At 36.8% G+C, this 14,359-nt stretch overlaps 1 protein-coding gene across 1 annotated transcript in view; it reads right to left on the bottom strand.

Moving 5' to 3' along the window:
* LOC103193265 (ankyrin repeat domain-containing protein 26) overlaps window positions 1-14,359 on the bottom strand; it is a gene marked incomplete at its 3' end in the record, with an annotated part of 130,106 nt that overhangs the window by 60,848 nt on the left and 54,899 nt on the right. The window contains 4 exon segments of the mRNA XM_007936421.1: window positions 5,782-5,854; window positions 5,960-5,988; window positions 6,494-6,592; window positions 9,511-9,604. Of these exon segments, the coding sequence (XP_007934612.1) occupies window positions 5,782-5,854; window positions 5,960-5,988; window positions 6,494-6,592; window positions 9,511-9,604 (295 nt within the window).

Raw genomic sequence — 14,359 nt, 5'->3', positions numbered from 1 at the left:
ATAATTTCCACATTCTGTGGGATCACCTTTCTTGGGAATGGGTTCAAATATGGACCTCTTCCAGTCAGTTGGCCAGGTAGCTGTCTTCCAAATCTCTTGGCATAACCGAGTGAGTGCCTCCAATGCGGTATCCGTTCGTTGAAATAGCTCATTGGGTATTCCGTTAATTCCCGGAGCCTTGTTCTTCACCAATTCCTTCACTGCAGCTTCAACTTCCTCCTTCAGTACCATTGGTTCTGGATCATATGCCACCTCCTGAAATGGATGAAGATCAACCAGTTCTTTTTGGTACAGTGACTGTGTATTCTTTCCATCTTCTTTTCATGTTCCCTGCAACATTCAATATTTTTCCCTTAGAATCTTACAATATTGCAACTCGAGGCTTAAAATTTTTCCTCAGTTCTTTCAGCTTGAGAAATGTCGAGCATGTTGCTCTCTTTTGGCTTTCTAACTCCAGTTCTTTGCACATTTCATTGTAGTAATTGGCTTTGTCTTCTCGATCTGCTTTCTGAAATCTTTGGTTCAATTCTTTTATCTTGTCATTTCTTCCATTTGCTTTAGCTACTCTCCGCTCAAGGGCAAGTTTCAGAGTCTCTTCTGTGATCCATTTTGGTCTCCTCTTCTTTTTGCATCTTTTTAGTGACCTCTTGCTTTCTTCATGGATGATGCTCTTGATGTCATCCTACAATTCTTGTGGTTTTCGGCCATTGGTGTTCAATGCATCAAATCTATTCTTTAGATGTCTCTAAATTCAAATCTAAATTCAAAATAGATCATATTTTGGCTCTCGTGGACTTGTTTTAATTGTCTTTAACTTCAAGTTGGACTTGCATATGAGCAGTTGATGGTCTGTTCCACAATCAGCTCCTGGGCTGGTTTTGGCTGAAGATATTGAGCTTCTCCATCGCCTCTTGCCACAGACGTAGTCAATCTGATTCCTGTGTGTTCCATCTGGTGAAGTCCACATGTACAGCCGCCATTTGTGTTGTTGAAAAATGGTGTTTGCAATGAACAAGTTGTTGGTCTTGAAAAATTCTACCATGTGAGTTCCAGCATTGTTTCTGTCACCAAGACCAAATTTTCCAACTACCAGTGATTCTTCTTTGTTTCCAACTTTTGCACTCCAGTCACCAGTGATAATTAACACATCCTGATTGCATGTCCAGTCAATTTCAGACTGCACGAGTTGATAAAAATCTTCAATTTCCTCATCTTTGCCTTTGGTGGTTGGTGCATAAATTTGAATAATAGTCATATTAACTGGTTTTCCTTGTAGGTGTATGGATATTATCCTATCACTGACAGCACTGTATTTCAGGACAGATCTTGAAACATCCTTTGTGATGAGGAACACCACGCCATTCCTCTTTAAAATGTAGTTCCCGACATAGTAGATCATATGGTTGTCTGATTCAAAATGGCCAAAACCAGTCCAATTCAGCTCACTAATGCCTAGGATGTGTTCCATTTCATTTTTGACAACTTCCAATTTTCCTAGATTCATACTTCATACATTCCACGTTCCAAGTATTAATGCATGTTTGCCGCTGTTTCTCCTCAATCTGAGTAGTGTCATGTCTGCAAATGGAGGTCTCGAAAGCTTTACCTAATCCATGTGAGTAAGGCTGATTTTACTCTGATAATGCAGCTCTTGCCCACTCCTACTTTGAGAGCTTTCTAAGCTAAGAAAAGGAGATAGTATATAGCAAATTCTCAATGATTCCCATTAACACTGGGAAAACATTCTAACAACAAAAAAAAAGTGACACCAAATAATTTAGTAAGTGCTTTTGAACGGTAGTGTTTTAGTTACATTTTAATAGCTATATTTATAACTTGTTTTTGTTGTTAGGTGCCAATGAGTTGGTTTCAACTCCTACTAACCCTATGTACAACAGAAGGAAACATTGCCCAGTCCTGTGCCATCCTCACAATCCCTGCAATGGTTTAGTATACTGTTACAGCCCTGTGGCAATCCATCTCATTGATAGTTTTCTCTTTTTCACTGACCCCTCTATTAATTACTAATACTTATAAATTCAGACCTATAAAGTTAAGAAACCACATTGTGTTCGGGTGGGCAATCTTCTGATCTCTATCTAGTTTGCCAATCTAATCCCAAAGTTCTACAATTAATCCTGTTACTTACTCTCAACTATATGCTAAATACTAGTCTGAAGGAAATTACTCCCACTCCAAATTCTCTTCGCTATTTATTTGCTGTTTGGGTTGCAGGCAGAATGCAAATATTTGATAAAACTATTGTTTGGTTTTGGTTGCATAAGAGGAGTAAACACAAAGTAAATTTTGCACAAAAAGAGGTTTGCAAAGTCAGAACTAGAGTGAAGCCATGCAGAGGTACTCTGTGACTGAAGTCTCTACACTTCTTCATTACCTTCTTTGTTCTCATTGTTTTCTAGCAGCTCTGAGTCACACAGGTCAGGAAGAGGATAATTATCTAGTAGAAACACAGCTCCAATATTAGCCTTTTCTTTATCTATTAAGGTCATCTGTCCAAACTGTGTGGATGCTAAATGACTTTTGGTCATTGACTGTGATACAAATGGACATTTATCATCAACTTTCAAACTAGTAGAATCCAAGTCTGAAAAATGTGGAAATAAAGAGTTCATTTATTAGAATGTAATAAAAATAATATTAGTCTCACGAACTTGCACAAATTCTTTTTTGAGAGAAGCAATCCCATGTCCTCCTGTACCATACAAACACTACTCCTTTATGACTTACTGTATTTTACATGCCCTATACCTTTGATGGCTATTGCCCCATGGCTGCCATAAGTCAGAATTGACTTAATGGAAACTAATGACTACATACTTGTCAGTAACTTGTTGCTCTTGTTGTTGTTATGTGCTGTTGAGTTGGACCCGACGCTACCAGAGCTCCCGTCAGTAACTTAGATAAGCTAATTAACTACTATTTTTCATTTTATCTATTTTTTATTTTTTAGTATAACCTACTTTGATATACCCAGAAATCTCTATGATTTATTTTGTATTCCATGAGAACTTTGTTTATTAACGCTTAAAGATTATTCAGAGATACGAACTTTTTGTTATTAACAACAAAATTGATGAGTATACATTTTAAATTTAAATATACATGACAGAATATTGTGTGTGTTCTGGAGACATAATTTAAAAAAAAAACTTTTAATGAATGTACTACTTTAACAAAAACTACTTTCATTACAATGAGATGACCTTTCTTCAACAGTATCTTCAGAATTCATTTTTTAAGCCTTGAATAAACATTTTGAATTTAAATGAAACATGACAGCCATAAGTGACCTAAATATTTCCATGTAAAGAAAGGATACGCCCAGTTCAATAAAAGATCCAAAGAGTACGGAGAACTATGACACAGGAAATGAATAAACCAAAAACCAAACTCACTGCCATCGAGTCAATGCCAACTCATAGTGACCCCTCCTTGGGTTTCTGTTGTTGTTATATGCCGTCGAGTCGGACACAACTCATAGCAACCTCTCCTTGGGTTTCCAAAGCAGTATCACTATGGAAGTATATTGTCCCATCTTCCTTCCAAGGAGTGGCCGGTGGGTTTGAACCGCCAGCCTTCTGGTTAGCAGTCAAGTTCCTTAGGCACTACGCCACCAGAGCTTCTCCTTGGGTTTCTAAGGCGGTATCTCTACAGAAGTAGATTGCCCAGTCTTCCTTCCGAAGAGTGGCTGCTGGGTTTGTTTGAACTGTCAGCCTTCTAGTTATTAAGCCTTGAATTTCCTTCAGGAACTTCATGCATAACAAAAATATTTTCCATTTTGAAATAGAACAAGTTATCAGACATAAACTTTTTAAGACAAGTGAAAAAACAAAAAACAAAAATTGTAGAAGTGAAATGTTAAAGGCCATTTCCAAGGGTATCTTTATCATTTTCTATCCATGAACTCTGTGTATTAATTAAGAAACCTAAAGCAAAAACCAAACCCACTGCCTTCAAGTTGATTCCAACTTATAGAGACATCCCACACATGTTAAAGTAGAACTGTGCTCCAAGGCTTTCAATGGCTATAATCTACAGAAGTAGAGTGCTAGGACATTCTTCTTTGCCACCAGGTACATTTGAATCCACACACCTTTCAGTTAGTAAACTCACTGCCGTCAAATCAGATCTGACTCATAGTGACCCCTCCTTGGGTTTCCTAGGTGTTACCACTACAGAAGTAGATTGCCCAACCTTCTTTCCGAGGAGTGACTGGTGGGTTTGAACCACTAGCCTTCTGGTTAGCCATCAAATGCCTTAGGCACTATGCTATCAGAGCTCCCCCTTTCAGTTAGTAGTCAAGCAAAAACATTAGTGCCACCTATGGACCTTAAGGTTTAAAAAGGGGGTTCTAAAGTGTGATCTGAGAATCTATGGAATCCCAAGATCAATTCAGGGACCAAAACTATTTTCATAACCAACATTAAGATACTGTTTGACATTTTCAGTCAAACAGTATTATTCTCCTATGGCATTTTCCAGAGACAACGTAATGTGTGATAACATTAATTATACTCTAATAGCTAATAATGTGTGATTATGTGTGCTTGTGTTCCAAATTTTCAGTTTTGATTTCTAATATACGAAATATCAATAGACATAACTCACTTAAACAAAAGCTCTCTAGAATTCTCAATAATATTTAATAGCATTAAGGGATCTTAAGGCTGTACAGTTTTATAATTACTGTTTTAAAAGATTATCTCTACCAAATATTCATTAAGGAATGATTAATGACTTTCCCTATTTTTAACAAACATACTGGACACCATACAACACACACACAGACTCTGCTACTCAGAACATCTGATTGGCTTAGTATCATCAATATAACAAAACTAAGATGAAATCAATTAACTTAAAACACAATTGACACGTGAGCAACTGAGGCTCTCTCCTCTAGGTAAAGGTCAGAATTCTAATAAGCATTTTTAAATACTAGAGAAAAACCTTAAAAGAGTCCCATTATTAACTTCTATGAATTCCTAAGAAGTACAGGAATTTCAAACTAGAAACTTCAGAGTATACAAAGCACAGAAATGGAAACATCTGAGTTAAAATATTTGTTTTAGGCTTCTGTGATTGTTGGAGTTGTGTGTCAACTTGACTGGACCACAATTCTGTGTGGTTTAAACAGTTGTGATGTGAGTTATTCCCATGATGGGATCAGCTGTATACGTTCTGAGCAGCCAATCCATTGAAAGGGAGTTACCCTAGGGGCGTGGCCTGCTTCCAATATATTTATGAACATCTTGGGAAAAGAGACATTCTTCTGCGGATTGAGATCCTATTGTGCTGCCTACAACTGTCCGTGAGTGAACAATCCACCATTCGGCCAGAAAATCCTGGATCTGTCATTCGTTGGAGTAAACAGCCAGTATACTGCCTGCCAACCTTGAGCTCATCAGCCCCTGCAGCTGCATGAGTTGGGAAAAGCCTCCAGCTTAATGTTTGATTCAAGAACTTGGGACTTGCCAGCTTCTGTAAGTGTGTAAGCCATTTTGCTAAGATAAATTTCTCTTTCTCTAGATGTATATATAAACTTAACTGGTTTTGCTTCTCTAAAGAATGCAGCCTAACACAGCTTCTAAGTATCTTCCTTAAAAAATATAGATAACAGCAATAGCATTTGCATTATTTATATCAAATCTTTAAACTAAACTGGCAAAAATGAAATAAATTAGAAACAAGAAGACTGTGAACAATACAAATAGCTAAGGGAATTTATTTCCAGAGTTAAAACTGTATTGCAAAATTTACCTGATTTTGATATTTGTACATCCTTCATTCCCACTGCTTGATAAGAAGCAGAATCTTTCATTCCAATGGTGGGCTGACTGGGCTTTGAAATAAGATGATCAACAAATGAGGTACATTTCATATAATCAATAGTTAATAAGTAAAGATAAAAATACCCAAGTTATATAAAAGTTATTACCTTCCAGTGGGGATATTTCTCAGTAGAATCTATAAAGCAAAGGGGACATACAATCAACTGTATGTAAATATGACAAAAGCCAACCATGTGCATTCATGCAGTATTAGTGTCAAGCTGAATATTTATGCTTAGCTTTGGAAATGTTTAATAAAACATGCAGTTAGGATTTGAAAAGTAACATTATGTTTCAAATGACAGCGACAGTAACTAAAATTAAAAGTATGCATACACCAATGTGACCATGCTGATTGATGGGGAGAAAAATGATCTTTAATCAGAGGAGCAAATAATGACTCTGAGAAGATAAATGTCAAAGCTGATGGTAAAACATAATAGAATCATTTATACAATTATCCTACAAGTATCGATTATGTCCTTCAATTTGTCCTGTAATTTACGAAGTACAAATGTGATGACAGTTCAATTGAACGTATAATTCATTCTTCATCAAAGAAATAAAATGGTTTGAATTGATCATCTTGCATATACACTTGTAGAATAATAGTTAATAAAAATATCCATTTTTTTCCATACCCATGTGGGCTACTGGTATGTCTATATTTCTTGTATCCTTTAATTTAGCCATTTTAAAACTTCTTGAGCCACTCATGCAAGAAGGTATATAAAAAACATCTAAGGAATAATGTACAATATTGTTATCAAAAAGGAAAAAAGAAATTCAATCACAGAATTATTAGATGGTAATACCATTTTATGTTTATAAATCAATGCAACATTTAATGAAAATAACAATTTTAGTATTCAGGGAATGAAATCTATCATTTGTTTTTGTTTTTAAAATTAGTTTGCTTTGGTATCACTCTAGTTTCTAAAAGGATTTTTCTGAAAAAGCTATCTTAAGAAAACAATGAGTTACCTTACCAAAAACAGCCAATGCTTCAATATTCAAATTAATTTCATTTGAATAACCAACATCAATTCAACACATATGTTTGAAGCCTTTTAGTGATAAAGGAAAGAAATGAGCAAATTGAGTTTACTCCAAACGTAGCACTCTCTCCTGTTTGCAGTATTCTCTGCAGCAGCAATGATCTAATCTTATGCTGCAGAGAGAATATACTGGGCATATAAAGAGTTCTCTCAAGTTTCTTTATCATTAGTCCAAAATATCTAGATAACTTCTTTCCTCCTTCCTCTTTCTATTCGCTATTTTTGTTCTTCAAAAATAATCTACAGATCTGTGGTCTTGATTCTTCCTTTTTTGCATTCTTGTTAGGAATTATCCCTGCAACTTCTTTCACCTTTGTTGAGCAATAGCATCTTGCTGTATTTTTATTTCTTCATCTCTTTTGCTCCTTTCTCTCTGCCCATAAACATGCTCAGAAACAAAATAATGCCTTTTTGATCCTGTTGTCTTGAACTATTATCCCACAACTCTTTTTCCAAAAATCCCTAGAGCACATCTATATGCTTGTTACTCAAAGTGTGCTTTGAGGACCAGCAGCAGTAGCATCACCTGGGAGCTTGTTTGAAATAAAGAATTCCAGACCTACTGAATCAGAATGTAAGTTTTTAACAAGCTCCCAGACGATTCATTAATGTTTGAGAGGCTCTAATCTATAACGAGTTGGTTTCCATGTTACTTTATTTTATCCTTTGGAATCTAGCCTCAAGTTTCCTCCCTATCACTTCCCCCAAACTGAAAGTGCATTAAAAATCATAAAGTTTTAATTAGGGTTTTTAAAGTGATAGCATTCTCATTCAGATTCCAGGGACCTAAGAACAGGCTCTGTTTGCCAGGGTCGGCAAGGACCTACGAGAGGCTGATAAAGGAAAGGAGACAGGTGGTAAGTGTGTAAGTGCTGTCAACTAGTGAATAAAGAAGCAGAGCACAGTACCCTGCCTATACAGATAATATACAAACAAAACAAAACGAAAATTGTGGGCAAGTTACTCCAACATATAATCACCAATTAAATAAACACAAGAACATCACAATGCCTCAGAGACAAAAAATCATCACAGTCCACACAAAGAAGCAAGATAAAGCAGGAGAAACAAGGGACCAGGATATAGACCCCAAACACATCCCTGAGGAAGATGCAGCACTGGAACTCCCTGATAAGGAATTCAAAAGAATTATATTTAGGTATCTTCAAAGGATTGAGAGACAAACTAAGGAAAACACAGACAAAACACTAGAAGAATTTTGGAAGAAAATACAAGAACAAAACAGCAAAATGAATGAAAAATTAGAAATGATTCTAAATCTACACATAAAAATCCAGAAGATTAATACTAAATTGGCAGAAATAGATAACACATTGGAAGGGCAAAGGAGTAGAACTAAAGCAATGGAAGACAGAATTAATGAGATTGAAGACAAATGCCTGAATATTTCTTTGGAAAGGGATCAATCAGAAAAAAGGATCAAAACAAAATGAAGAAGCCTAAAGTTCATGTGAGATACCATCATAAGGAATACGTACATGTAATCAGAATTCCAGAACAGGACGAGAACAATAAAACCACTGAGAAAATTGTCCAAGATTTGTTGGAGGAGAACTTCCTTGATATGATGAAAGATGAGAATATATCCATTCAGGAAGTCCAACAAACCCCAAACAAAATTACAAAGACACATCATCATCAAACTCACCAAAACCAAAGACAAAGAAAGAATCATGAGAGCAGCACAGGAAAAACGAAAAGTTACCTACAAGGGGCAACCAATAAGACTAAGCTCAGATTTCACAACAGAAACCATGTAGGCGAGAAGACAGTGGGATGGTATATATAAAACCCTGAAAGAGAAAAATTTCCAACTAAGATTTATGTACCCAGCAAAAATGCTCACAATCACTGGCCATCAGAAAAAAAGAAAAAAGGAAGAAAAAAAAAGTCATACTTTCTAATGGATATTTTAATCTGGTTTTTGTTTCCTTGCCCTCTCCAAAACTGGGCCCTGCTTTCTGTTTTCAATTCTCTTCCTTTGCCCTATATGATACCGCCCTATGAAGTAACAACATTTTATATGACATCAAAGTATACACATTTATAACTGACCACATATGCTTATATTTATCCATGGTAGATGAAACAGCCCTGTATAATCAGGGTCTCAAACTGTAATGCCTTTCCAACAGTGAGCAAGACAGTAAGAGTGAGAAATTACTAGTCTACTTCTCTGCTAAGTTTTACAATTGGGATCACTTTATATTATTTCCACATTTGTAATATCCTGTTCTGCCTGCTTCTAAAGAATCATTTCATTTCATTTTACCTCCTTCCACTATGCACCCCAGGCTACCTTTTCCTTCATTTACTCCCTGTACTCTCTTTCTCATTCTTCATTCCTTCTACTTTTATTCCTTCCCTTCTCCTAAGTTAATGACTTTCCTTAGGTCAAAACATGTTTTTAAATGAAACAAGTAATTTAGCTCCTTTAGTGATACTCTTCATCTGTTCATCTACAACTTATCTCCATTTTCCTTTTCTTTCTCCTTCTTATACTAACATTTTCTTTGGCTACTAGAGAAACAGTCATGTTTAAACATTGTCAAATTACTTCTTAGAAAACACAGTTTTACCTTCTACTTGTTCATTTAATATATTTTCTCCTTTTTCATCTGTAGCTCCAGATAAATGACCAACACATTCCTTGGGAAGATTCTCAGAAATACTCTGTTAAAATTAATATTAATAATGAGTTACACAAAGATTTCTGAATCACATTCTGAGAGTTCCTATTTTAAAATCAACTGGACTTAAAAATAAGAGAAGCATATGTTGAAAACCTAGACATTTAAAAAGAGAACCTCATCTCTGCTTTCCAGATCAACTCTACTGTTTATCTTCATTCACCTTTTGACTCTGTAAACTGAGCATGAAAGGTCAGGGGAAACACACTCATACACACAAAATACTGATACTAAAGTTAAAACAAGGAAATTGACTTCAAAAAAGCTAATACTATTTTATATTCCCTACCAAAAATAAAAGGGTATTTTTAAGAATTTGTATTTAAACAAATTCTTTAATAAATATATTTGCTATAATATGGATAGTATTTAACATTTAATATATATCTAGATCACAGAATTTTTAAAATAAGATGCCTGGCATGAAAAGAAACTTCACAGTATGTCATGGGGAATATAAAAAGAACATTTTAGAAGCTCTTTAATTTTGGCAAAGGCTTGCAGGAACCTCACGATTTTCTGTCACAAAGAAGAGCTAACGCTTCATGACAAAAATTTTTTTGATGAAATTTTTACTAACAGACAAAATAGTTGAATAAAAATGACAAACAGTAAAAAAATTCTTTTCCTTAGATTACATTTAAATAATAGCAAACAAATAATAGATATGCTATATAATACTTTCCAAATTAAGGAGCTCTGGTAGCGTAGTGCCTAAGGTATCTGACTGCTAACCAGAAGGTTGGTGGTTCAAACCCACCAGCCACTCTGTGGGAAGAAGACGGAGCAATCTACTTCTGTGAAGATTTACAGCCTCGGAAACCCAAAGGGGGTCACTATGAGTCAGACTCAACTTGATGTCAGTAAGTTTGTTTCTATTTTTTTTCCCAAATTAAGAGATGTTTGAAGAAAAGAATAGTTAAGATTTCATGAGAAGAATAACAGTTATTAAGCATTTACGCTCTGGTGGCATAGTACCTAAGGCATGTGACTGCTAACCAGAAGGCTGGCAGTTCAAATCCACCAGCCACTCCTTGGAAGGAAGATTGGACGATCTACTTCTGTAGAGATACCCGCTCGGAAACCCAAGGAGGGGTCACTATGACTCAACGGCACCGAGTTTGGTTTTGGTTGTGCCAGGCACTTATGCTAATTTTCTTTTCTACACACAACAATAAGAATAGTTATGATGATGGCTACTCTACTTCCTGCTTCTTGGACATTCCAAATCTTTAGAGTAACATGGTAGATTAAACAGACATGACAGATGTGATCCAATTTCTCTCTGCCCAAACTATTCTTTTCCCAAACCTTCTTCATATGACTGGCTCTTTCTCTTCCTTCACCCAGGAGCATAATTATCATATTCAGATCTTCTCTCACTACCTAAATCTCACTCCTACTGCAATCCCTATACAAAGTACCACTCCTCCAGTATTCTTTAACCTAACATTCTCTGTTTCCTTTACAAGAAGACTTACAATGATTTGTAATTGTTGCTTACTTGTTTTAATGTTTCCTACTATTACAGCATAGCCTTCCTCATCCCTATATTCAGTGTCTGACTGCCTGGCACAAAGTTTATATTCAATAACAGAAATTTTTTCAACGTCAAAATATTTAAAATCCCATCAAGAAGGCCTCCAATGTCACTATATACCTACAGAATAATTATAGTGATAGTCTACTGAAAGTTAATATACCACAAATTGTGAATCTACATCTCATTCTAACTTCTCCATCTTTCCTTGATGTTGTTGTTGTTGTTATGTGCCGTGGAGTTGGCCCCGACTCATAGCGACCCCTCCTTGGGCTTCCGAGGCAGTATCACTACGGAAGTAGGACTGCCCAACCTTCCTTCCGAGGAGTGGCTGGTGGGTTTGAACCACCAGCCTTCTGGTTAGCAGTCAAGTGCTTTAGCCACTATGCTACCAGAGCTCCTTCTTTCCTTGATACTACTGCCATTTTCCACCACTCATCTGTCAGTTTGTCATGCTGTGGTAGCTTGCATGTTGCCATGAGGCTGGAGACTATGCCACTGGTATCTCGAGTATCAATAGGTCACCCACAGTTACAGGTTTCAACAGTGCTCCCAGACTAAGAAACAGCCTGGGAAGGACAGGGCCATCCACTAGCAGAAAAAATTGGTCACAGAAAACTTTATGAATAGCAGTGAAACAATGTCTAATGTATTACTGGAACCCTTTCTGAACAGCTGTGAAACATTGTCTAACATAGTGCTGGAAGATGAGCACTTCAGGATAGAAGGCACTCAAAATATGACTGGGGAAGAGCTGCCTCCTCAAAGTAGATGATGCGGATGGAGAAAAACTTTCAGGAAGTTCAATTCCTGATGGGGAAAGGCTCAAAATGGGAAGAAAAAGCTATAAACATCCATTAAAAATCAGAATGTGCAATGTATGAAATATGAATCTAGGTAAATTGGAAGTTGTCCAAAATGAAATGGAATGCATAAAGATTGGTATCTTAGGCATCAGTGAGTTGAAATGGACTATTACTGGCTATTTTGAATCTGACAACCTCACAGTCTTCTATGCTGGAAATAAAAAGTTGAAGAGGAATGGTGTTGCATTCATCATCAAAATAACATTTCAACATCTATCCTGAAGCATAATGCTGTCCAAGACCAAACCAAACTCACTGCCTGTGGAGTCAGGTCCAACTCATAGTGACCCCTCCTTGAGTTTCCAAGGCAATATCACTACAGAAGTAGATTGCCCAACCTTCCTTCTGAGGAGTGACTGGTAGGTTTGAACCACCAGCCTTCTGATTAGCAGTCAAAGGTCTTAGGCACTACACCACCAGAACTCCCCATAATGCTATCAATGATATGATAATGTTTATACCTATAATCACCAGCCACTCCTCAGAAGGAAGATTGGACAATCTACTTCCGTAGTCATACTGCCTCAGAAACCCAAGGAGGGGTTGCTATGAGTCAGATCCAACTCGATGACAGTGAGTTTGCTTTAGTTTGGTTATACCTATAATATCTTATACCTATAAGGAAGACCAGTTAATACTACCAGTCAAATTTACACACTAACCACCAAAGCAAAAGATGAAGAGATTAAAGACTTTTACCAACTTTCGCAGTTAGAAATTGATCAAACATGCAATTAAATGTACTGATAATTACTGGTGATTAGAATGCGAAAGTTGGAAACAAAGAAGAATCATCAGTAGTAGAAAAATCACTAGGTGATGACAGCAATGATGCCGGAAAACACATAATAGAATTTTATAAGACAAACAACTTATTCTTTGAAAATACCGTTTTTCAACAACATAAATGGTACTATACACGTGGACCTTGCCAGATGAAATACACAGGAATCAGATTGACTATATCTCTGGAAAGAGGCTCAACAACATCAGTTAAAATAAGGCCAGGAGCTGACTGTGGAAGAGATTGTCAATTGCTCATATGCAAGTTCAAGCTAAAACTGAAAATAATGAAAACAAGACTGTGAGAGCAAAACCACAACCTTAATTTTATTCCACCTGAATTTAGAGACCAGATTTGACACAATGAATGCCAATGATTAAGACCAGACAAGTTGTGGGACAACATCCAGAAAATCCTACAGTAAGAAAGAAAAAGGTCATTTAAAAGACAGGAAAGGAAGAAAAGACAAAAATGGATGTCAGAATAGACTCTTAAGCTTTCTGTTGAGTGTAGAATAGCTAAAGTGAATGGAAGAAACAATGAATCTTCAACAGAAGATTTCAAAAGGCAGCTCAAGAAAACAAAATAAAGTATTATTATAAAATGTGCAAAGACCTGGAATTAGAAAACCAAAGGGAAAGAACAAGCTTGGAATTTCTCAAGCTGAAAGAACTGATTAAAAAATTCAAATCTCAAATTGCAATACTGAATGGTTCTATGGGCAAATTATTAAATGATCCAGGTAGCGTCAAAAGAACATGGAAGGACTACACAGAGTCAATGTACAAAAAAGAACTGGTTGAAATTCAACTATTTCAGGAGGTAGTATATGATGAAAAACCAATGACACTGAAGGAAGAAGTCCAAACTGCACTGAAAGAACTGGCAAAAAACAAGGCTCCAGGAATTGATGGAATACTAATTGAGATGTTTCAACACACGGATTGCAGTGTAGTAAATTACTTAGTATGGCTTTTCTACCCATAAGTCATTGTAAACTCAGTGGTGGAATGAGCAACTGAGGAGCTCCTGATTGTAAATGTTATCTATCTGGGCTTTTCTGTTGGGCATGGCACAATGCAATGTTATGGGAGGCTCACTCTCAGGTGCTTAGAATTCTGTTGTTATGATTGATTGGTTTGGCCACTCTGCCAAGCTCAAAAGGAGGCCTCCTAGAGGCAGAACTCTGACTGCTGGTTGAGGAGGATGTGCTGCTGAAAGAGACACATGCCCCAGAAAGAGACACGTGCTGCTGGGAAAGAGAAGCAAGAGACACGCGTTGCTGAGTAAGACACCAAGGGATATGCACTGCTGGGGGAGAGACTGTGAGAGACTTGGCTGAGAGACAGTGGGTTGGGACAGAGACTGAGCATTTTTCCTGAACTTGAATTGTAGCCTGGTGCTTCCCTAATAAACTCCATAATCTGTGAGTTCTGTGTGGCCACTGCAGCGAATTATCGAACCCAGGAGAGAGGTGGTGGGTGCTTTGGGAGGAACGGTTGGTGAAAGGGCTGGAGGGAGGCAGCATGTCTGGCCTTGCAGTAATAG

Source organism: Orycteropus afer, unplaced genomic scaffold, assembly GCF_000298275.1.
Source record: "Orycteropus afer afer isolate SDZICR_OR568_19922 unplaced genomic scaffold, OryAfe1.0 scaffold00035, whole genome shotgun sequence".
Lineage (NCBI taxonomy): Eukaryota > Metazoa > Chordata > Mammalia > Tubulidentata > Orycteropodidae > Orycteropus > Orycteropus afer.
The sequence above is the reverse complement of the archived record's forward strand: the minus strand, read 5'-3'. Positions and strand labels throughout refer to the sequence as shown.